The sequence below is a fragment of the Macrotis lagotis genome, chromosome 2, assembly GCF_037893015.1.
Source record: "Macrotis lagotis isolate mMagLag1 chromosome 2, bilby.v1.9.chrom.fasta, whole genome shotgun sequence".
In the NCBI taxonomy this organism is placed as follows: Eukaryota; Metazoa; Chordata; class Mammalia; order Peramelemorphia; family Peramelidae; genus Macrotis; species Macrotis lagotis.
Window position 1 is genome coordinate 241,881,226 of NC_133659.1, and position 24,687 is coordinate 241,905,912.

The 24,687-nt window shown below is 46.3% G+C and overlaps 3 protein-coding genes across 4 annotated transcripts in view; 2 read left to right on the plus strand and 1 right to left on the minus strand.

Annotated features, from left to right (window-relative positions):
* The first annotated feature begins 8,571 nt into the window (after nucleotides 1–8,571).
* Nucleotides 8,572–16,430, plus strand: SLC2A4 (solute carrier family 2 member 4). Its single transcript, XM_074225460.1, has 11 exons — nucleotides 8,572–8,944; nucleotides 10,463–10,579; nucleotides 10,878–11,050; nucleotides 11,211–11,335; nucleotides 11,449–11,564; nucleotides 11,737–11,899; nucleotides 12,093–12,280; nucleotides 12,602–12,706; nucleotides 13,023–13,124; nucleotides 13,842–14,045; nucleotides 14,798–16,430. Exons 1-11 carry the CDS (start codon nucleotides 8,912–8,914, stop codon nucleotides 14,999–15,001), a joined length of 1,530 nt encoding a protein of 509 aa, XP_074081561.1. The 5' UTR covers nucleotides 8,572–8,911; the 3' UTR covers nucleotides 15,002–16,430.
* On the minus strand, nucleotides 16,402–22,742 carry YBX2 (Y-box binding protein 2). Its single transcript, XM_074225461.1, has 10 exons — nucleotides 22,411–22,742; nucleotides 21,876–21,939; nucleotides 20,401–20,434; nucleotides 19,393–19,482; nucleotides 18,609–18,893; nucleotides 18,050–18,153; nucleotides 17,338–17,515; nucleotides 17,079–17,228; nucleotides 16,863–16,947; nucleotides 16,402–16,735 (listed from the first exon to the last, which is right to left on the minus strand). Exons 1-9 carry the CDS (start codon nucleotides 22,664–22,666, stop codon nucleotides 16,897–16,899), a joined length of 1,212 nt encoding a protein of 403 aa, XP_074081562.1. The 5' UTR covers nucleotides 22,667–22,742; the 3' UTR covers nucleotides 16,402–16,735; nucleotides 16,863–16,896.
* A 1,112-nt stretch (nucleotides 22,743–23,854) lies between these two features.
* EIF5A (eukaryotic translation initiation factor 5A) overlaps nucleotides 23,855–24,687 on the plus strand; it is a 68,042-nt gene continuing 67,209 nt past the window's right edge. The window contains exon 1 of one of the 2 annotated variants that reach the window (XM_074225468.1): nucleotides 23,855–23,922. The gene's annotated coding sequence lies outside the window, so the exon portion shown is untranslated. The other variant, XM_074225469.1, reaches the window with a different exon arrangement.

Sequence of the window (24,687 nt, forward strand, 5' to 3'; positions counted from 1 at the left end):
GGTTCCTTAATTTGTTATGTACTTCATTTTTATTGGTGATATTCCATCTTAACTATTCAGAGGTGGAAGTGTTCCATATCTTGCAACCATACAACAAAACTGTAAGTATACTGTTATTAGAAATATAGACCTTCATTTCAGGGAGAAGATTGTGTCATGAAAGGGACCCTGAAATTTCCCTAGTCAGTCTAGCCTACTCTCCTTGTGATTAATGCTGAGTCTACCCAACTGTCCATTTGTAGTACCTATCCAAGGTACATGTACCAATAGATGAGGCTGTCCATCTAAACTACATTTCTGGACAATAGGTATTCTCTACCTTGGTTTTTCTTCTATGAATAGTGAGGCCAAACTTGTTTGACTGGGCATTAATCTCATTTGGTAGACTTCCATGATCTGGGACTTGAAGCAACCAGTACAAATAGGATCATCTGAAGGTCATCACGTACATGAATCTTCAATTTCAACTTGTACCCTGCCCAGGGTCTCCTCTATCCCAGGAATGGACACCTGAAAATATGATGCTCATACAAACCCATCACCTTTACCATCTTTCTCTTTATCTTCTCCCTTCTAATTCATGCCTGATTATTTCTGGAAAATCTCTCTCTTCGCGCTCCCCTTGCAAGCCCCAAATCACTTTAATCATGTTGATAAATCAGAGTAGGGCGGCTAGGTGGCGCAGTGGATAGAGCACCAGCCCTGGAGTCAGGAGTACCTGAGTTCAAATAAGGCCTCAGACACTTAATAATTACCTAGCTGTGTGGCCTTGGGCAAACCACTTAACTCCATTTGCCTTGCCAAAAACCTAAAAAAAAAAAAAAAAAAAAATCAGAGTAGTATTAGTGCTAGAACACCATGAAAAAAAGGAAAACTAATATGTTTCAAAATCAGCAGATGAAAAAAGAAATCAGGGCAATCAATTTGTAAAACTTTCAGAAAACTTCAAGTCACCATCTAACTATTCATCCTCTGTGAATTAAATCTGCTTTGGCTTCACCACTGTTGGCAAGAGGAAGTCATCAATCTCTTTCAAAATTAGTTTCTTCTTCACATCCAGAGGAGGGGGAAAAGCCCCACAGAATCTGAATAATGTATATGCTCACTTTTTAAAAACTTCTCATGTTTTTCCTTCCAATCTTATGGTTTTCTTTCTTTTCCCTGAGTTCTAATTCCTCTCACACAAAATGACTAATATGTAAATATCTTAAACACAACAATACATGTACAACTTTTACCAGACTGTTTGCCAAGGGGAGAGGGGTAGGAAGGGAGGGTGGTAGAAAAATGTGTAAGTTATAAATATGTGAATGTTGAAAAAATTCCGTAACATGTAATTGAAAAATAAAATAAAATAAAAATAAAATAAAATATCAACAAATTGGTTTCTTCATCTGTAATAGGGAAATAAGTGAATTTTCAACTTCCCAGGATTAATGGATGGGTGAGGGGGAAGCTTTATAAACCTCAAAGTGTATGTGATGTTAAGATTGAACTTGGGGAGGCAGCTAGGTGGCTAGGTGGCGCAGTGGATAAAGCACAAGCTCTGGAGTCAAGAGTACCAGGGTTCAAATCGGGTCTCAGACACATAATAATTACCTAGCCGTGTGGCCTTGGGCAAGCCACTTAACCCCATTTGCCTTGCAATAACCTACAAAAACAAAAACAAAAAAAATTCAACTTGGGGGCAGCTAGGTTACTGACTCTGAAATCAGAAGGACCTGAGTTCAGATCCAGCCTCAGACACCCAATATTTACCTAGCTGTGTGACCTTGGACAAGTCACTTAACCTCATTGCCTTGCCCAAAAAAAGAGGAACTTATTCTCATTGTCAGTGCTCATTATTTCATGTAAGAGGTCAATAGACTTTTGTAGCTTGAGACATTAATCATAATACATAACAATAATGTTCCTAGGAGTAAAGAGCTTGTCCAAACTTTAGAAACTCTTTTTTTTTAGGCTTTTTTAAGGCAATGGGGTTAAGTGGCTTGCCCAAGACCACAGGGCTAGATAATTATTAAGTGTCTGAGACCGGATTTGAACCCAGGTACTCCTGACTCCAGGGCCAGTGCTTTATCCATTGCGCCACCTAGCTGCCCCTAGAAACTCTTTTGTAACACAGGTATTATCTATATTAACAGTCAGTTGTGCGTGTGTTTTGTATTAAAGATCCAAAAAAACACCCCTTGTCCTCAGGGAGTTTACAATCCAGTTGAATATAGAGATACAAGATCCAGTTTTCTTTCCTTTTTCCTCTCTTTTGTCTCTACTTTTCCTCTCATTTCTTTCCATATTTGTCTCCTTATCTCTTAATCTTTTCCATCTTTCTCCCTCAGTCATCTCAGTCATTCTTTTGAGATCATAGGATCATCATGAGATCATCTGGGAAAGACCTAAAGAGACCAAACCTTTCATCTTCATCAAGTAATTTTTCCAAGGTCATTCATGTGAAAATGGTAGAGACTGAAATTAAACCTTGGCTATAAATTCAATTCAGTTCAGTTTAACAATCACTTATTTTTAAAAATATTTAAAGTTTTGAGTTCCAAATTCTATTTCTACCTTCCTCCCTGAGATTGTAAGCAATCAGATATAGGTAATAATGTACAATTATGTAAAATATTTCCATAACAGTAATTTTGTACAAGAGGACTTGAATTAAAAAATAAAGTAAAAAATAGCATGCTGGGGCAACTAGGTGGCACAGTGGATAGAGCACTGGCCCTAGAATCAGGAGAACCTGAGTACAAACCTGGCCTCAGACACTTAATAATTGCCTACCTGTGTGACCTTGGGCAAGTCACTTAATCTTACCTTAAATAAATAAATACTTTTTTTAAAAAAAATAGCATGCTTTAGGCTGGTATTCAGACTATCAGTTCTTTATCTGGAGGTGAACAGTATGCTTCATCATTAGTTCTTTGGAATTTTCTTGTATTGTATTGCTGAAAATAGCTAATTTTTCATTGAATAAAATTGCTGTAACTGTGTATAACATTCTTCTAGTTCTGTTCACTATGTATCATCAGTTCATGTCTTTCCAAAATTTTTCTGAAATCATTTTGCTTGTCACTTCTTATAGAACAATAATATTCCTTTAAAATCCTATACAATCTACTACAATCATATATCATAGCTTGTTTAGCTATTCCCCAATTGATGGATATCTCTTTGATTCATAATTCAAAAACATCTTCTATAAATATTTTTATACTAACAGGTCTTTTTCCCTTTTATTTTTTTGGATGTCTGGATAAGATCTCTGTTACAATAATCATTTATCAAATACCTACTAAGTATAGGTAGACATGGGTGATACAAAGGCAAAAAAAAATCCAGCTCCACCCTCAAGGAGCTTACAAAATTTAAGGTTAAAATTGGATATATAGATTCTTTCTACTATGCCATATTTCCCCCATCTTTTTATCTTCTATTCTCAACTATTTCATTTCTCATCCCCTATTTCTTTCTCAACTCTTTCTTATTAGTAAACTTTGATTTCTTTTCCTATATCAGTCACAAATCTGACCCTAACTTTGATCCATGTCTCTCCTCTTCTCTTCTTCACCCTTTTCCTGCTACATCATACCATACCACAGAGGTAATTGGAGCATTGGGGGGGGGGGGCAGAAAGACCCAAGTTTAAATCTGACCTTAAATGTCTGTGTGTGTGTGTGTGTGTGTGTGTGTGTGTGTGTGTGTGACTAGCTGTGTAGTCCTGGGTAAGTCACTACATTCTGTCTGCCTCAGTTTTATTATCTCTAAGATGTGGATAAAACCTACTTCTCAGAGTTGTTATAAGATCAAATAAGTTAATATTTGAAAATTGCTTATAGATATAATATATAATATAGTAGATATTTTATAAATGCTTATTACTAACAGTCCTAATATGCCCCTATTTTTACATTTATTCTCCAATTCTTAAATTTTTTTTCTTAGTTCTTTTGGATTTTTCCCATCTTTCAGTTCATTTTCCCCATTTTCCACCATTAGCACTGTCCTCAACTCTCTGTTTTCTTTTCTCATTTCTTTCTCATAGTTTCTTACAGCTCCCTTCTAATTTTGTTCTTATCATTTCTCATACTTTCTCCCAGATTTCATTGTGGTCTTCTTTTCTCTCCTCTATTCACTAAGATCTACCTCCCAGTATCTTTTACACACACACACACACACACACACACACACACACACACAGAGACAAAAACTACATCTCCACACTCCCCACCACACTTCCTTATATCTTTTCATCTCTACCTCCTTAGTAAGATAAGTAGAAGAGTGAAAAGAATTCTAGCCCTGATACTTACTCATCATTAATGTAAACAAATTTTGCCTTCCTTCTCAGGAAAGTAGGGCTGGCTAACTGTCTCTGTCCTATCTCCCAAAGTCATTGAGAGGTAATTGTCTTTGGAATTATCATCCTTTTCCCTTCATAATTCTTTTATTTTTCTTTTTCTTTTTAGATTTTTCAAGGCAATGGAGTTAAGTGGCTTGCCCAAGGCCACACGGCTAGGTAAATTATTAAGTGTCTGAGGTCCGATTTGAACCCAGGTACTCCTGACTCCAAGGCTGACGCTCTATTCACTGCACCACCTAGCTGCCCCAATTCTCCATTTTTCTTATATTTTCTTGTATTTCTCATTTCCCCTTTTTGATCTTTCTGGTTCCTTTAAAAATTTTCAGTACCCTTTCATCAACTCCAAAGACATGACACTCTATTTCTCTGATGTTATTTCAGAAAACATCTCAGCTCTCCATAAGTCCTGAGTGCCCAGTCCAGGAAAGAGCATCACCTGACACCTTGAACCCATGACTCAGCACCTTCTCCTCCTAGCAGCATCTCAGGACTCACAGGGGTCAGTCTTCTCCAGGAAGAGGGAGCTCTAATACAACCTCTCTGAGAAACTGAATTTGGAGGCCTTTTGACTCTTAGACCTACTGCCACAAGTAGTGGTACCACTCAATCTTTCCACTTCATCAACAAATGTCTTGAGAAAAATAACACCTCAGATCAATAGTATCAAATGCTCCAATACCAAACCTCTCACTGTTGAGATTTCATCCAGGATATTGTTTCAAACATCTGGCATAGTGTGTGTCCAGTAGACTTTGGGGACAACTGATAATTAGTTATCCAAGAACTCACATGCTGCTCAGACCAATCTTCTTTCTATCTCCTTCCCCTGCTCCTTGGTTTGATAGTGAAATGCCAAGGTGATGCTGCCCTGCCCCTTAAGCATGTGATTCAGAGTCCCTATCTGATAAGATAAAACCTCTCTTTCATCTCTCAACAGCATACAACTAAGACCTTCCCCACCCTAGTCTTGGGGTTTTTTGCAAGGCAATAGGGTTGAGTGACTTGCCCAAGGTCACACAGCTAGGTAATTATTAAATGTCTAAGGTTGGATTTGAAATCAGGTCCTCCTGACTCCAGGGTCAGTGTTCTCTCCACTGTGCCACCTGGCTGCCCCACATCCCACACTTCCTTTGCTTCCCTATTCTTTTGCATACTTTGTATAGTCTGTTCTATCATTAACAAACCTTCACTTGTCCTAGTCTATTCTTACATCCTTTCCATCTCCTAATGAAAGCTGGAAACTTCCAGAAAGTCCTGAATCCCTGAACACCCAGTTTCCTTACCCTTTACTGCCTGTCATTTCTAGACTCTTCCCTTATTCACAATCATTAACCTCTTTTTTTTTAAGGTTCATTATATCACTCTCCAGATGCAAGCTTCAGTCAGTCATCTGCTTCCAGGTCACCTTTTCCTTTAACAAAAAATTTACTCTCTTCCTACCCTTCCTTAGTTCTCTCCTTATACTTGAGAACTTCAGTATACCTATGGCATCCTGCAACACCCTGGTCTGTCAAATCATCATCCAACAACTCCCATGACTTCATCCATCTTCCTTCTTTCTTCCTCAACCAGGGATGGATCAGCTGTAGATGTGCTACCTTCTTAATCCTGAACTCTAAAATCACTCTTTCTGATCATAATCTCTTGGCCTTATAACTCTTCTATCTCATTGCTCCTAAATATACTCATATCCTCACAGTCTGTCACTCTTGACCCTATAATTGTCCAATTCAAATTTCTATCCTTCAATCCCTTTTCCATTGTCCTGTGAATTTTCTGGCTCATGCTAAGCCTGTATTCACCCAGCCATCAGCTTTTGTTCCTGTTCCAATGTGGCTGAATACTTCAGGAAGAAGTAACTCAACTACGCTGATGTGTGGTCCATTTCAATTTTATATTATCTAACTTCAAGTAGGTGCTGTTTGTATGATAATCCTGAAACTGATTTCCCTTCACACTTCTGACAGCAGTTATATAAATATCCCTTTCTCTTCTCTTTTTTTTCAAAGATCCTTAGCTTATTTGACTTAAAATTTCTGTAAAGGCTACCTGCTATAAATTCCCTCTTCTCCCTTTCAGGAACAATAGGCAAACAAGCAAGGGCATTCCAAATCTTTGAGGAATGAGGGTCCATTTTGGGGAATGTCTCTGGAGAGGGAACTATTCACAGACAAAATCAGATGGTAGCAGCTCCACACAATAATCCAAGGAAGTTCGCAGGATCCCAAGCAACTGTATAGAATTTGCAGGCTAATGCTTCTTCCCTAATCCTATCAGAATTAGTGGGATAGACCCAAAGGATATCAGAGCTAGGAAAAATCTTTGAGATAATTGTTTCATGTCTACATTTGACAAATGAGGAAACTGAGGAGACATAGAAAGGTCATGGGATCAAACTATTTGTCATTCTAGGCTCTCCAGAATCAAACCTTTCTGACCTTAATTCCTTGTTCAATTCCTTTTTTCCCCTCCAGGTGTCACTACTGCTGCGCTTGTCCTCAGTTCTTTCTTCCTCATCCCCCCCCCCTTTTTTTAATTCATCACACACTCCCTTTCCCCCAAATCAATGTAGGAAGTCAGCAAGCTGTACCCCAGTGACCTGATTAAGGGGGACTCTGATGTTAGATAGATCTTTCCTCAACCACACTGGGAGGCCACCACCAAACTGAAAGTTTAGTGGTTTTTGAAGAACAGAAGGTAAAAGCTTGACCCTTAGGGCTTCAGAGAGTGGGAAAGGTAGGAGCCAATTCTTTGAGTCAGTTTGGAGGGGAACTTTTATTTTTGTCACCGTCCACCTTTTTGTGTGTATTTCTGTCAACATGAGTGTGTTTTTTTTTCCCAGGCATGACACGTGAAGGGCGGCTCTGATGTCCCCCACGGGATGGTGACCTGATGGTTGACCACAGCCACCTGTCCCTCCTGCTACTCACACTCTTCCGCCCGCCCCACCCTGGCCACCACCTCCGAGACAGCTGCCCTTGGGGGAAAAGCCCTACAAAGTGACTAACACGAGGAGAGGAAGCTACAAAATTAACGAGAAAAGAGAAAGGGACCGGGAGGGGAAAGGTCTGAGTAATACCCAAAGCGGGACATAAATCGAAAGGATACTAAAATTAAAACTCTAGAGCTGAAAGGGGCCTCGGAAGCGGCTGATGGCTCTCCCCGCCCCCCCCCACTTTTTTTTTCCTTCCTCCTTCCCTCACCATAGTACAGATGAGGAAACTAAGTAAAATGATTTGCCCAGACCACACAGGCAGCGTGGACTGGATCAGCAGCAGGACTGGATCTCAGGGCTACTGATTCCAAGACCAGAGCTTTTCCCCTCTACGCGGAGATATAGGGGAAGAGGATTCTTAATCAAAATTTATTGGCTGGTTCTTATAGAAGTAGCGGAGAGATAAGTCAGCTGATAAGTCAGAGACGAGCCAGGCCCCCCCTTTCTTTGAGTAGCACGGAGAAATGACCGCCCTTTAAAATCCCTGTTTCGCTATCCTGGCCATCTCTTTTTCGACCTGGGACAAGGAGTTACACTTGGGACCTGACATTTGACTGCTCCAAAGGCAGGAGCTAAAAATATATCCAGTGCGGGTTACTTCAGGCCATTGCCGCTCCACCCCCGACCCAGGAATCGCGCCCCGGCACGCGTCCTCTTCGGCTCCGCCCGCTCTAACCACTCCACGCGGGACACAATCTTTCGGGGAACTCCAGCTCGCTAGGCTCTTTGCCTTCAAAAATCTACCCTTGAGTTGTGCTCTCCTCCACGCCGGGTCCATCCCCAGCACACAAGCGCGGGGCGGGGGGGCGGGCGCAGGAGGAGTGGAGGTGGGAGAAGGGACCCCAGCACTAGCCTGGAGAGCTGGGGGTGCAAAGGAACTAAAGCTAGGGTCGCCCACGGAGCGTGAACCCTCCTGCTCTGGGACTGTTTTCTTCCAGTTACTTGGGGACCTTGGGAGTGGAGGGGAAGCCTGAAGCTGAGGGGGTGTGTCTCCCCGGGGGCCCGCCTGGCATGGCCCGCACCCCAGGAGCCCAGCAGTGGAGCGCCCTTCACTTTAGCGGTTCTTGACTTTGTCCCAGCCCCGCCCCTGGGGCACTCTGGCGCTAGGCGGGGTTTCTCCGGCCCTCCTGGGAGGAGCGTGACTTTGAGGGGAGTATGGGACCTCAGCCAATGGGTGTTGCGAGAAGGCGTGGCTCATGGGGGTGTGGTTTGTTGGAGGGGATGGGGAATCAAGGATTAGGTGTGGATGGGGGGGGGATTCTCCGGGTCTCTCCCCTGTGCCGGGGTAGGATAGATACCCGGTTGCCCCGCTCCTCTCCAACTCCTCTACTCAGGATTCCCTTCCCTGCACTCTCATTCACCTTCTCTTTTTCTCGTTTCCCCAATTCCCTCCTTCCAAATTTTCGCCAATTCCTTTCCCCTATTTCCCACCAGTCTATCTTCAGTCATCCTTTGGCTCCCGACTTCTCTCCAGTTCAACTAACTTCTCAGATTCCCATTTTTTTTTCTGGTATTCCTCATCCTACCTCCAAGTTTTTTGCTTCTACTTCACAAAGATGCCGTCGGGATTTCAGCAGATCTGGTCCGAGGTAGGGAAAACTGACTTTCTGGGAATTGGACTGGAAGGAATTCTAAGTGCCCCCTTTTCCTACTGATGGGGGGAGGGGAGGCGGTGAGACTCCTGCGCAGGCTCTACATTAGTTTCTGGGACTTTGGTGAGTAGGGGCTGGTATTGGACTGGGGGGAGGAGGCTGTGGAGGCTTTAAACTTTGGCTGAACAATCCCGTGTTTAGGGCTTCATACTGTGAGGTGAAATATTTTGAAGGGAGGGATAGGGTCGGCCTTTGTCAAAAACTAATTCTAGAAGTGAGGGGGAGGGTGACATGGGAAGTCCTTAAGTCTCAGATACGGGGACATGAGGCTCCTGTGAGGGCATAGAATGCACGGTAGTATTGGAAAGGAGCTCGAGCGCCAGTGCCTGTCTTTCACTGTCCCCAGGTCAATGTCCCTGAAGTGATTGATGCCACTGTCTGTGACACCCCTATCCTCCATCATGTGTTTGGGGGGAGGGGGGGGAATGAACATGCAAAGTCACGGCCTGGCATGTCATATTCTGAGTCATTTTGGGGATCAGAGGCTTGGACATCTGGGGTCTTGATCTATTTGGGCTGTAATTGCTCTGACCTGTTCCTCTGTAGCTAGTTGACTCCATTTCCACCCCCTCCAAAACATACACAGAGACACAGAGAAAAGCATACAGATACACAGACACAGACACAGACAGACAGACATACACGCACACATACACACACATCTGGCTTCTCTCCAGGTTTCTGAACTTTCCCTTTGGCTCCACAGTTACAGAGGGGGAGGAGAAAGAGGGGAGTGTCATAAGGCGCCCCCTCCCCCCCAGCCTCTAGCTCAGGTTTCCACTGGAGAGACAGTCTGTGCTGCCAGCATCTACCCTGCCAACCTCCACCCTTACCACCACCTTCCCGCCTGACTCCTCTGTCAGCCTCAGCCCCCCTCCCCCCAGCAAATCTCTAGCATTGTATTCTCCTACTGAAGGGGGGGCTCTGCAAGAGAAGGTAGAAGAAACTATGTCTATTTCAGTGACCTAGATGACCCTGTTAGAATTACCCTCTTTAGTAGAAATAGGCCTGTATATTCGATAAATTCCTAGAATGGTGACAAAAAGATGAGAGATCACAAGGCACTAGGATTTGGAGGTTTGGGATCTGGGCTACCAAGAGTTATGAAGTTAATCCCAGAGGAAAATGGTTTTATAGCTCCCAAATTCTCTTACCCGGTGCCCAGTTTTACTCTGACCAAGAACTCATTTGTCCTGCCTTTCAGATTTTCCCTGGGTGGTGGGGGGGGGGGGGAGAGACTTGCTTCAAGAGTGACTTTTTATGTTCTCATATGTGTGGGGGTGGGTAGATTCCATCTGTTCCTCCCCTTTACACTGGGATCTGAATTAGATTCCTAATATGGCCCAGTTCACTTCATTCAGGCCCCAGTTATTGGCCTGGGGAGTGGAAGATTAAAAGCTTTAAAATGGTTAGCTCAGAATTCTGGGTCCTTGATGTTGCCTGTTTACTATCTAGGAGGGGGACCCTCCACAACAACGGGTAACAGGAACCCTGATCCTTTCCGTGTTCTCTGCTGTGCTTGGCTCCCTCCAGTTTGGCTACAACATTGGGGTTATTAATGCCCCACAGAAGGTGAGGGGTCTGGATATTATGGTATTGATAAGGGGTTTAAGTGGGCTACCTGGGTCCCATAGGGAAAAGTAAGAGTGTTTTGGATGCCTCTATGAAAGGCTTGGGAAAAGGGGGTAAGATCCCTTTTGGAGACAGAAATCAGAACAATGAGATATTTGAGAAACTTGAAAAATCGGGGATCATCCAGGGGAAAGAACTCTCCTTAAATTAAAGGAAGATAGAGAGCTCCTCTTAGGTCATAGGAGTAAGAGTGGAAGTTCTGAAGAGAATTCACCAATACTTACTGCCTTTCCTTCAGGTGATTGAACAGAGTTACAATGAAACATGGCTGGCACGTCAAGGCCCTGAGGCCCCCAGATCCATCCCCCCAGGCACCCTCACCACTCTCTGGGCTCTCTCTGTTGCCATCTTCTCTGTGGGTGGCATGATCTCCTCCTTCCTCATTGGCATCATCTCCCAGTGGTTGGGCAGGTACCAGGGGCTAAAAGGAGTAAGGGGGAGTGTGGGAAAAAGGAGATTTTACCAGGAACGGATGGAATGGGGAAATTGTCACAACATAAGCAATTTCTACCACAATCTCCCTTTCCCTACACCTCATAACACTCTGTGCTTCCATGTCTGGCACCTATAGGAAACGTGCCATGATGGTCAATAATGGTGTGGCTCTTCTGGGAGGAGGACTCATGGGCTTGTCCAAGGCAGCTGCCTCTTATGAGATGCTCATTCTTGGACGATTTCTCATTGGAGCCTATTCAGGTATCTACTGGGAATCCCCCTCCTCCATTCATTTGGGGAAAATGAATCTTCCCCCAAACCTGATGGATATGGAATTTTAGAAATCTCTTATTACCTTTTTCCTGACTCACCAGGGCTGACATCAGGACTGGTCCCCATGTATGTTGGGGAGATTGCTCCTACTCACCTTCGGGGAGCTTTAGGAACCCTTAATCAACTGGCCATAGTCATTGGCATCCTAGTTGCCCAGGTAACCAGTTTTTGCCCTTTGTCTTTACTGAGGGATTGAAATGTATATAAAAGGAGGGTCTCAGAGAAATGGAAGGGCAGAACAAGAGAAAAAAGATGGAGTTAGGGATATAGGATAGGGGGAAGGGGGAGAGGAAAAAAATTCATTTCACATCCTCTCTTTCCTTCCCTAGGTCCTAGGTTTGGATTCTATGCTGGGAACAGAGAGGTTGTGGCCATTGCTGCTGAGCTTGACTGTGCTTCCTACCCTCCTTCAGCTTATAATATTGCCCTTCTGCCCAGAGAGCCCCCGTTACCTTTATATCATTCGTAACCTTGAAGGGCCTGCCAGAAAAAGTAAGACACTCCCTCTTTCCAATGACAAAGACACTCAAACATACCCCTGGCAGTATTCTCAACTATTTACCCTTAGGATCTTAAGTTTCAATACCCCCAGTCTCCCTGATTCTCTTTTTCCTAAGTCCCTGCTTTTGTTAAAGACCTAGGCATTTATCATCCAGCTGCCCTCGATCCTCTTTCCTCTTCCAAGGTCTGAAGCAACTGACTGGATGGGCAGATGTATCTGGAGCACTAGCAGAGTTGAAGGAGGAGAAACGCCAGCTAGAGCGGGAGCAGCCCCTATCTTTGTTCCAGCTTCTCCATAGCCGAACCCATCGTCAGCCCTTGGTCATTGCTATTGTGTTGCAGCTCAGTCAACAGCTGTCTGGGATCAATGCTGTAAGGATGTACCCCAAGGAGAGGACTGGGGACAGGAAGGTGGAGGAGCAGGGTTTGGGGTGGGGGAAGGGCAGGTCATGGAACCAGAAACAAGTAGAATATCTAAATTTGAATGAGGAATGGGGATGACAAAAAAAAAAGACAAAAACCTTTGAGGAAAAGAAGGTAAGAAGGATGGTATGTGTGTTTGTGTTTGTCAAGAAAGAAAAAGAACTAATTATTAAAGGGACAGCTACACAGATGCAGAGACATACTAAATTAAGGGATAATATAAGCTAGTATATATACTCATTTCTCATTTTTCTTCTCCCCTACACCCAGATTTTCTACTATTCAACTGGCATTTTCGAGTCAGCGGGGGTAGGGCAGCCAGCATATGCTACCATTGGAGCAGGAGTGGTCAACACAGTTTTCACTTTGGTCTCGGTAATAGCACATACTATACCCCACAGGTGGATTCAAGGTAGATTTTTTTCCATCAGACAATTAACTTGGGGGTAGGGAAGAGATACTCTAGCTCTTTCTCTGGTTCTGTTCTCTCCACCTCCCAGCCTGCTCCTCCCCTCCTCCCCCTCCTCCCAACCCATCCCTAGGATATATAGGGAATAGAGCTTGAGAGTTAACTCCCTCTTTGTTCCTTTTTTTCATTGTCTGGACTTTTTTCTTTTCTACTTCATCCCTTCCCCCATTTTGTGTCCACTCAGGAACCCAATCTTAAGGCCTCCCCCCCCCTTCTCCCCAGGTATTTCTAGTGGAACGGGCTGGGCGTCGGACACTACATCTCTTGGGCCTGGCCGGAATGTGTGGATGTGCTATCTTGATGACTGTGGCTCTTCTCCTGCTGGTGATGACCTTGAATTAGTTTGGGGGAGGGGTAGAGAAATGTCAATGCCTACTTCTGGGTCACCACGCTTAGGAAATGCCTGTGAAACTCTGATCCCAAAGGAGGGGGAGGAGCTATTTTTGAGACAATCTCCATGGTCCCTGAAAGGGGATGTCATCATCTACTCAATCCCTGTGCTTTCCCTGGCCTCTCCAGAAAAGAGGAAACTCAGTAGTCTCTGAGAGACTGAGCTATGGAGTCATCTCTCCATAGCTATGGGGGCACTTGACCTATAGTTGCTTAGATTTATTATTTTCATTCAGGGTTAGGAAGAGTAGAGCAGGATTCTGAGGAAAGTCTGAATTACAATTCTCAGGACTTTTGGAACTTGCATACTTCCTAGCCACCAGGGATCCCCTAGAAACTACTAAGGAGCAGAGTCCCTGAGCACTCCCATCAGCCAAATTATGATCCTCAGATGCCCTTAAAAGACCTGCTATTTATTGAAAGAAATGACTTCCCCCAGATGTTACTGGGACTTGTATTCCCTTCATTTCTCACTGGGATAACTTTTGGAACTTTAATTCCCCTAAAGGATCCAAGGGACTTGTGTCTTAAGGGAGCTAATATCCAGAAGTAGATGTAGTTTTTCTCTATACAAAAATATTTGAGGAGATAGGAGATTCAAGAAAGCATGCAGGATGTAAGCTGATTGTCTCTATAATCCTTGCCTCTCAGGAACGGGTTCCTGCCATGAGCTATGCCAGTATGGTAGCTATTTTTGGTTTTGTGGCTTTCTTTGAGATTGGCCCAGGTCCTATCCCATGGTTCATTGTGGCTGAACTCTTTAGTCAGGGACCCCGACCAGCTGCCATGGCTCTGGCTGGTTTCTCCAACTGGGCATGCAATTTCATCGTGGGTATGAGCTTCCAGTACATTGCGGTAAGTCCTTCCTTCCCCAATTCATCATACACATACCATACCCCACATGTAAATTCTAGGTAGAGATTTTTTCCATCAGTTAGCTTCATAGTAGAGAAGGGATATCTCTTACTTTCTGATTCTGTTCTCTCCACTCTCAGCCTGCCCCCCACCCTATACATAAAAATTCAAGGTCTAACTGATGGGAAAGACAAAGACACATGGGTACATGTACACACATGTATCTATATACACATTCCTATATATGTGTATATTTTCATGTTTGTGCATGTGCATACATGTATATGTGTGTGTTCTCCTTTCTGTTTTCCATTTATAGAATGTCAGATTTGGAAAGGTGTCAGAGGCTATCTAGACCAACCTAAACAAGAATTCTCTACAATATACTTAAGTTGATATCCAGCCTTTACCTGGAGTATTTTCTCAGTCTAGTGACAAAGCAAAGAGAGATTCCCAGACTAGGGCAGGGCTCAGAAAACTCCAAGTGAAAGAGAAGAAATGCAGTGTTTATGAATAATTATTATTTGAATTAAATGTATTTAAATAAACAATGGATCTTTGCTCTTAATTTAAGACCTCATTTTCTGTAACTCCCATTCCCCTCCCTAAAATAAATTACTATTTTACTGGTAAACCCTCCTCCTCTATCCTTATAACCTGTTAGGACCACCACCCTGCCTAATCCTAGTAGTTCTGTGGGTTATTGCCACAATTTTCTTAAGCTAGCTACTTCTTTCTTACCTTTGCTCTAGGATGCCAGTGGCCCTTATGTCTTCCTCCTCTTTGCTGTCCTCCTGCTTGGCTTCTTTCTCTTCACATACTTGAAGGTGCCAGAAACACGGGGCCGAACATTTGACCAGATATCTGCAGCCTTCCGACGGACCCCATCATTGCTGGAACAGGAGGTGAAACCCAGCACAGAACTTGAATACCTGGGACCAGATGAGAATGATTGAGGCAGGTGGAAGGTGACAAATACACCTTTCCCCTTCATCCCTTAATTGAACTCTCCTCCTTGCTGCAGCACTTTAAGTTTCCCTTTCCAACCCCTTAAAGGGCAGGAAGGAATATCTTAGGTCTGGTGATATTGGGGGCTAAAATTCATGGCTTGAATTCCCCCCCCCCAACCTGTTCCCTTTAGTGTGAATCTCAGATTATTTGTCTATAGTGGTTGGGTTTTGAGTTTAAATATAAGCAGGGCTCTGTCTCCAACTTCCTCACGCCCAAGAGTTCCCTGGTTCCTCCCTAGCAGATTTCTGTCCCCTCCTGTTACAAAGAAGGGGAAACACAAGTCCCCTAGAACTTTTCCAGTTGGGAGAGAATATAGGTAATCTTGCTTTCCTAAAAAGGAAGCAGCCTAGGGCCCAGCTCCCCAAGTTATCGTCCTCTCTTGACTTCATTTGAGGTTACTCCTCATGCCCAACCTGACAAAACTAAATAAATAGGTAATAGGCAGTGGGGAGAATCCTCATGCTGATAAAGCTCTTGAGAAGGTTCCTTTCATTACATCATTGTCTTTTGTGGACATCCATAGTAGGGAGAGCTCTAGGGGAGACACCTCCCTTCACTCCACTCTCTCTTGGGAAGATTGCACATGATGGGGAGGATTCTAGGAAAAACACTTCCCTCTTCTGACCTTTGGGGTGACTGGGTACATGATGGGAGAGAGCACTTAGAAAAAATAGATACCTCCTTTCATTTTGTCTTTTGGAGAGACTGCACATGGTGGGGAACACTCTAAGGAAGAAACCTCCCTTTATTCTGTCCTTTGGGGAATATTAGCAGATATGCAGGTCTTTCTCCTTTGTGAATTCCCACTTAAAAGCTTTAAGTTAGATCATTGTCTCCCACCCAACTCACTCTTAACCTGAAGTGTATTTTGTACAGGTAGCTCTTTGAGCTGATAAAAAAAAAGGGAAAAAGAAAATAAAGTGGAGGCTTTCTGTTGGTGTAAAAGGCTGATTGGAGCCTTAGAACATTTTTATATGTTTGTGTAGAAAGAAAAAACCAAAACAGATTATACTTAATGTATATATAAAGGTCACTGTATAAAAAGCAAGTGTGCTACTTCTTTAAAGTGATATAGAATTAGAATTGGCTATTTCTTGACTCAGACAAATGTCAGTGTCTGCCCCATCTCCTTGCCTATTCCTCTAATTACCTTGCCTAATCTAATTCCTACTTTCATAAGCCATTTTTTGATTCTGGGGTATGTCCTAGCTCCATAGAAATAGCTTATACATGCAGCAAGCAATCTGCCTGGACCAATATTCCAACACACTCTTTGGTCACTCAAACACTAACTCATCATCCTAGCTTCTGGTCCTGAGAACAGAGTGGAGGCAGAAACATGGACAGCTGTGCAAATTTTTTTTTTACTGGAGGCTCAGGTGGCACATGACATTTCACCAAATGGCTTCAGAGTTTGGGGTGGGGAGGGAGAAGACCCAAAAAATAAACTGGGGTGGTGGGGAAGGGAGATCTGGCTCCAGTGGACAAAGGATGAACTCCCTTCCTTCCACCCTTGGGAGTGGGGGTGGGGGGGGTTGAACCAAATGAAAAAGTTGTTCTACCCTCCTGGGTCCTGGGAAGGAGGGGACAGGGTGAAGGCCGATGTTTCAATGTCATGGATTTTTTTGGAGGGGGGGAGGGAGACAGGAAAGGAGCAGTTGGAAAAAGTCAGCAGATACCTAAAGAAGAGAAAAAAATTGGAGAGAAAAAAGGAAAGTATTAGAGAACATTTGAAGATGCTACTTTCCATCCCACTATCCCCAACCCCCATCTTTCTATATGGCATCAGATACTGAAATACTCAACCAGATTGCTGCTGTAGTTGTCCCCCCAGTTGGAATCACTCCAGTAAGGTGGTAGGGGAGTCCCCACTGGTTATAGGGGTTGAGGTCTGAAGAGAAAAGAATAGTTAGAAGTGAGAAATGTATCTATATAGCTAGAATGCCTATACCCAATCCATTCTTACTTGACACCCCTCATCCCCACCTCCCTAGCCTTGTGCCACCCCTCTCCCAAATTCACATCCACAAGCTGGTGCTGTGGCTCCAAGCGGGGCTGGGAAGGTGTGTCCGCAGGAGGCGGCAAGGGCTTGACTGCCTCTGCTGGGGTCTCCTGATGGGTAGGGGCACCTGCTGGGGGTGGGCCCGGGGGTGCTGGCTCTTTGTTATCAGCCTGAATGGATTAAGGACAGGAGAAAGAGCTGGTTACAATTTTCTCCTTCCTATCTTCATAACCACAACCCCTCCTCCCCCCACATATATTAATTTTCCCTAGCTCTTACCTCAGGGGCTGCAGTCTGCCTGGGACCAGGAGGCTGTTGCCTCCTACGTTGAAAATAAGGCCGATTTCGTGGGCGCTGAGGCTCAGGCCTTGAGCCATCTGTGGGACCCTGGCTGGGTTTGGTCTCTCCATCTCCACCTTCTGTGGTGGGTTGTTGTGGAGGCCGAGGACGGAAAGGCCTGGGTGTTGGAAATATAACCAACCATATCAAAATTAGGGTGAGACATCCTTCCTGTCTGCCACCCCACAATTTTAGCTCTCTGATTTTGCAACCTACCTGGTTCTGCCTTGGCAAAGACTTACAGCTGCTATTAAGCCACAAGCCATGAACCCAGGCCCACAGTTTTGGCTCCCTCCTCCCTCCAACCTCCTCAGAGCTAGGTTTCCCGTTCTTTAAAATCCTGTATCCTCAGAAGCTAGGCATGCTGCCTTCTAATTTCCTACTTCTAACCCTAGTCATGTATTGCTTTTCTTAATATCCTTTTTTTTTTTTAGGTTTTTGCAAGGCAAATGGGGTTAAGTGGCTTGCCCAAGGCCACACAGCTAGGTAATTATTAAGTGTCTGAGGTCGGATTTGAACTCAGGTACTCCTGACTCCAGGACCGGTGCTCTATCCACTGGACCACCTAGCCGCCCCTGACATCCACTTTTAAGAAAACCAGCTTTTGAAGAGCAGCATTAACATTCTATCTGGGAGGGGGAGGTAGGCTTACCTTCGATATCTGGGTCGGAATCTGGGTGGAGGTGCCCTTTCGTCTCCCTGCTGCTGGTCCCCTTCTAAGGGAGCTGGGTCTTTGGGCTCTACCCCATCTGTACCCTAAAGATATAGAAAACTGGAGTTTTTGAATCTTCAAAATACATAAGGTTGGGGTCAGGTTCTGTTTCCTAGAACTGAAATATCCTTAGCTTAACATGTCTGACAAAGTTCCATACAAGGATCTAAGTATGGATTTCTCTCTAACCTCTATCTCCCAACCCCTAATGATCCTTTTAAAGTATTTTCTGGACATCTAGCTAATTTAGTGGATAGAATACCAGAATTATAGTCAGTTAGATCTGGGCTCAAATTCTGCCTCAGATACTGAGTGATCCCAGGAAAATCATTGGGAGTAGAACTCGATCTCTTAAGGTCTCTTCTAGTTCAAAATTATACTATGATCCCTTTTAATTCCTTACTTTTCTTCTAGGGCCACAGCAACTTAGTTTCCTAGTTCTTGACTTCCTATTTCTAGACTTTTGTCCTTGGAGCAGCTGTAATCCAAAGTTTCTTACCTCCATAGGCTGCTGCTGGTTGGAGGGCCGAGGGCCCCTGACAAAACGTCGTCGATAAAAGAAGGGGGGTGGACGGCGTCTTCGAGGTCGCTGACTGGGGTCCTCAGCCCGTTCCCCTTCACTACCTGGCTCTGCTACCCCTGTAGGGGCCTCTGCCACCAGGGGTGGGGGTGCAGCAGGGCGAGGTCGGGGAATAAATCTACGAAAACGTCGTCGGTTGGGAGCATAGCGACTGCCTTTTACTGGTACCCCCCCTGGACCAGTCACATTAGCAGCTTCTGCACCCTGGGATGGAAAAAAATCAGAACTCTTTCCCAACTTCAATCCCCCCCCCCTGCCCACCACATGACCTACTCAGAGCATATCACTGATTTCTCTTTTCTTTGGGCAAGTATCAGAGGACATTAAAATTTAGAACTCTTCTCTAGGACTTCCAACTTTTGACTGTGATAGACTGAGGCAGCCCCTAAGCCCCTATATTTTCTTTTTTTTTTTTTTTAGGTTTTTGCAAGACAAATGGAGTTAAGTGGCTTGCCCAAGGCCACACAGCTAGGTAATTATTAAGTGTCTGAGACTGGATTTGAACCCAGGTCCTCCTGACTCCAAGGCCAGTGCTTTATCCACTACGCCACCTAGCAGCCCCAGCCCTATTTCCTACACTGGAAGAAGGGCCAAAAAGTAGTACATGATAAACTCATGAGATTTGGGGCCCAGTATTACCCTTCCCTTAATCCTTATTCTTCCATGTTTCTAGAGTCTCCTGCCCCAAATGAATCCCCCAAACCTTCTCTCCTTCCACGACATCAAACTCCACTGTTTCCCCATCCCCAACACTGCGCAGAAACTTCCGAGGGTTGTTTCTTTTAATGGCTGTCTGGTTGGGGAAAAAGCAGTGAGAAGAGCTGGCACAAGAGAGGAAGACACAGGTATCTTTTACCCATTAATATCAAATACCCACTGTTTTAATGCTCAATGAACTACATATTCAGGTATTTGGGGGGAGGGTGTGGGAGGAGGATTTGACAAAGGTAGATCTAAAGCTTACATGTAAGACCAGGGACTTTGATGTCCTACTGTCCAAACCTACCTCCCACCTAGATATCTTTAGGGATTTCTCATTAGGGAAAGGTGATGGCAAGAGAGGAAGAAACAGTAACTTACAACAGGATGCAGGTATAGCTAGGGTAAGATTCAGTTAGGTGAAGTTTGAGTGACCCTTCTACTCCCTAAATTTATCTCACCCCTAGTTAAATCATTTTACCTCCCACCCCCTCTCCCTGTTAAAATATTGTGAATAGGTGGCAAAAATAATTCATGTTATATTGATGAGCATGAGAGGTAATGTGGAATAGTGGATGGAGAGCTGAACTCTAAAAGTTAGGCCTGAACTCAAGTTCAGCCTCTGACACATACTGGTTTTGTGATCCTGGCCAAGTCTCTTCTTAGTCTCTAGGCAAATCTGGATTATAAATTGAAGAGGACTCACATTGATAGAGGGAGTTCCCTATTCCAATTCAGTCACTTGCCCAGTCCCCTATTAACAGGCACTACCCATTTCTGGTAGGATACAGTCAGTTAACAGAAGCCTTTGCATCTTTAAAAGTGACTAATGGTAATTATTTCAGGCACTTGTCACAGATAGGGCAATTGTAATAACCTTTTTAGGGTTGTCATTGTACAGACTACCAGTCTGAAAATGTTAAGATTAAACAAGTAGAGATGTTCATTAAGAGATATTCAGAAAAGGAAACACTTTCATCTTCTAATCCCAAAAAGCAAATCTGACTCTTACCTGGTGGACAAAGACATCCTCCTTGGTGTCATTCCTGTGAAATGGGAAGGGGTATCATTAGGGGTCTGAAATGCTGTTTGAGTCTTTGAGGGCATATTCCAAATATGATTTCCCTCTTCCTGATCAATTAGCTCTTTTTTTCCTTACTCAGTGCTTCTTAAAAAGCGTAAGTTTTTTTTTTTAATTTTGGGGGAGGGGCGATCCCTGCTGGTTATTATAATAGTATCAGCAGCTGGCAGGGGTTCCAGGTGGGAAAAGGTAAAGTCAGGTCAAGGTGTGGCCTGAGAGGAAGGGCACAAATCTAGAACCCAGGTGAGAAAACTAGCCTTGTAGGTAACAAAGGCACCTTGAACCTGACAAGGTGCCCAAGAAATGGGACAGCTCTCTGCTTGCTTCAGCCCCACCTTCTACCCCCAGGGGCATCTCAAGAACTGGGTGGTGTTGGGTGAAGCTGTTCCTCCTCCCCCTTTCAAAGTGATTGGAAAATTCCACTCTTCTCCTTCCTTCTTCCTTGCAGAAGGAGGGAGAACCGTGGGGGAGGTAAAAGAGGAGATACAAAACAGGTTTGAGGAGGGGAGACTAGGAGCCACCCTCACTAAGAGGTCTCTGGCCCCCCTCCCCCAACAGTGACCCCAGACCTGTAGAAAGATCCTTTTCCCAGAGTCAAGACCATTCCCACTTGACTGGAAACTCTGGTGAGAATAAGTTGGAAGGAGATTTAAGTGAGGAAGTAGAAATACTCATCCATTGCCTACTCCTTATGCCTTAACGCAATCCTAACGTTCCCTATTTCCTAAGCCTTCCAAAGCCTGAATATTTCAGGCTCTAAGTAAGGCAGCTGAGTTTGCCAAAGGTCAGACTGCTAAGACGCTGCCTAGGGTCTTCCCGAGAGACAAAATGGGCAGGGAGCCGATGTTGGGGGAGAGCCTACTGGGGGAGACTTCACTTTTGACTTTATATTAACAAGAGTCCTAACTAAAGTTGCAAAGGGTTGAAGTAGGTTACTTTGTTTCCACCTGACAAAGTAAGGCTTATCGTAGAAATAAGACTGAGCCAATTTTCTTCAAGACACTAGAAAAAGGGAAATTAAGGGAAGGTGGGGGTCTTCTCCGCCGGACTCCAGAGTAGGAAAAGTTCTTCACACTTATCCTGCCCCCAAGGCACGGCAAAGGAGGCAATTGGGCAAGTCCAAGGGGGTGTGGCAGACTCACAGCCAAGTAGGTGGATTCCTAGAGAATTAACCCCCGTCTGTAGGATAAAATCGGGCAGAAACAGGGCACAGACTAGGGAAGGCTTCGACTTCCATATAAGGGCGTGATATTTGTGCAGTGGTTAAAGACGTTCAAACCAGCTTCAGCTGGACACTCGAGGCAACCATGTGCCTCAATAAAGGGTCTGGATGAAGTTATGGATCCTCCAACCACACAGTTAGCCCAGTTTGGAGGACATCCCCACCCCTTCCCTGCCTCAAGTACCTGTTGATGAATCCATAACCATTTCGGACGTTGAACCATTTGACAGTGCCCAGAACTTGGGTTGCTGCCAGGGGGGGAGGTCAAGTAGGGAGAATAAGGCAGGGGAAGAGAGATGGAGTTAGGCTCGATCGTTTCTGGGCACCAAAGTCCAGCCCCACTCCTAGCCCATTCAGCAGCAGGTCAGCCACACCTGCTCGGAGTCAGGGAACTGCCCCAATTCAATTCTACTTCTTTGAACTTCCAATTAATCACACCTCGAGCTCAGAGGTCCTAAGCGCCACCACCTTCAATTCCAAGCCCGCCCCCCCCCCCAGTCATCGCTGCTCCGGCCGGGCCAGGGCCCCCCACCTAGTGGTCAAGATTCCCCGAGCGCTCCTAGGGGCCAGCGGCCTCGCCCTACACCCGTCGGCGGGGCTCCCCGGGCTCGCCCCGACCTCGGCCCTTATTCACCTGCACTCTCGGGTCTTACCCACCCAACCACAGCTTCCTCCCGGGGTCCCCTCCGCCGTCCGGCCCCAGGCCCGGCCCCCCTCACCCAGCACCGGTTTGTCCGCCTGGCTCCGGGCGGGGGGTGCGGGGGTCCCCGGGGCTGCCGTCGTCGGGGCGCCTGGGGCTGCGGGGCCCGGAGCTGCGGGGATCCCGGCGGGGGGCGGGGCGGGGGCGGCTCCCACCCCGCCTCCCATCCCGCCACCGCCAACGCCGGATTTCTGCAGGTCACCCCCGGGCGACACCACCCCGACCCCCGCCGCATCCGCCGCCGGGGCAGCTGCCGCCGTCTCCGCCTCGCTCATCCCGCCGGGTCCGGTACCGGCCCCCGCCGCCTCCGTTGCCGCCGCCGCCGCCTCCGCCGCCGCCTCCGCCGCCGCCCCGGCCCCTCCCCCCGCCCGCGCGCGCCCTCTCTCGCCGGCCCGCTAGCGCCCCGCCTCCCCGCCCGGTCCTCGCGCTCCGAGCCGCTCCCTCGCACCACGCCCCTCCCGCGGCTGGCCGCGGCCCGCGGGGGGCTCAGCGCAGACCCCCTCCTCCCCGCCCCCAGCCAGTGCAGGAGCGGCGAGCCCAGCCCGCGCGCGCCGGCCCGGCCCGGCCCCCCGGCTTCGCACGTGAGCGCGGTTCCCTCGCACCCGGGACTAAATCCCTGCCTCGGCCCCGCCCACCGCGTGGGCCACGTGACCCCGCGGGGCCGAGGCATTGGCCAGCGGGGCCTTTTCGCCCCGCCCCGCCCCTCCCCCTCCCCTCCTTCCCCCCCCCCCCACTCGATCCCTTTCCACCCGCCGCGGGAAATCAAACCGACCTGTGGTCCCCCCAACCGCCACCTGCCGGCCCGGCGAGGGCGGGGCTCCGCGAGGGCCCCCGTCACCCCGGCTACGAGGAGAGCGGTCTGCGTGCCCGCCTCGCCCTGCCCGCGGAGGCGGCCCCTGCGCGGCCCGGCCGCCGACGCGCCTCCGCTTCGGGGCCCCTGGGGTGCAGCCTTCCCACTGGGACCTCGGGCTGTGCTCCCCACTGTCCGTCCGCCTGCCCCGCCCGGGGGCCTCGTCGGAGTCGGGGGCGGGACGCGTGAGGCAGGTTGCACGTTCCAAACGGGGCCAAGGATTTCTCTTTGATAGCTGTGCCCCGGAGCTGGAGTGAGAAAGGAGAGGGGGGATCTGGGGCGCAGCTCAGAGTCGAGGCCCCGAAGGCTGGAAGATGGCCCGGAGGAGGCGTGCCCCACCGCTGAAGACCTTGCTTTAGGATAATGCAAAGGAAAACCACATCCTTCGAACCGGAGTGACGCTGCACGAGAACCACGTTTGTTTGGCTGAACGAAGTCAAGCAGGCACCGAAGCTAAGTTCATCTATCATGCTATTTGGAACTGGATTCACTTCAGAGATTGATATCCACTGCCTACAGAGGCTTTGGCGTGACCAGACCGAGAGACTATCCATTGCTCCCTCCAACGGAATGAGGACCCCAACAGATTTTGGGGTGGGTTGCTGACAACTGACTCTTCCTCCATTCTGTCGCTGGCAGACTACCAGATTCTGCCTTTCCATCTTGCATCCTTGTAATTCGGTCAGTATGTACTGCAACGAAAATGCTTTCACTCAGGTACTGACACTGCTTCAGATACTCTCCATTTTATCCACCTCAGGTCTACCATTCCACAGTTAATACCTTCCTTTCCCCTAAGGAACCCCCACTCCATTGTTAACAAACTTCACTTCTAATCAAACTCTTAATCTGAAAATGACTGAAATCTGGACTCCCTCAAGCAGCTTGTACCTTGTGCTCTCTTGGGCTCTTGGTGGAGAGTGACCACCCTCTCTTCAGACTTTCCCTTTTCCATCTTTGCCAGCAACCTTTCTTTAGTTCGAGGCTCCTTTACCTATTTTAGATTTTTACTAAAGCCATTCACTAGATTCTAAAGAAAAGGGAGAATGACTTGGTTCAGGATCTTCCTCTTCAACCCAAATACTGCCTATATCCTGGTGGAATGCTGGTGTTTCCTCGGCTATAGAGCTTTTTTATTTCATTCACTATAGAGATAGCCCTACTGGATCACCCCCATAACTGCGATATCTTTAAGATCCAGAATTATTAATTCTTCTTTTTTAACTATTTTCTTCCATACCTCTCTACTTTATTCTTAAACCTACTTCTCATTTACCTACTTCTCATTTTCACCTTTAAATTCAGTTTCTCCCACTTCCTTGTTTTTCCTTATCCAACATAATAACTGCTCCGGCTTAAGACTGCCCTTCCTTCTAGTCTTTACAGTAAATTGACCTATTCAACTAGACTTTGTCCTCTACCATTAAATCCCTTACTTTGTTCTTC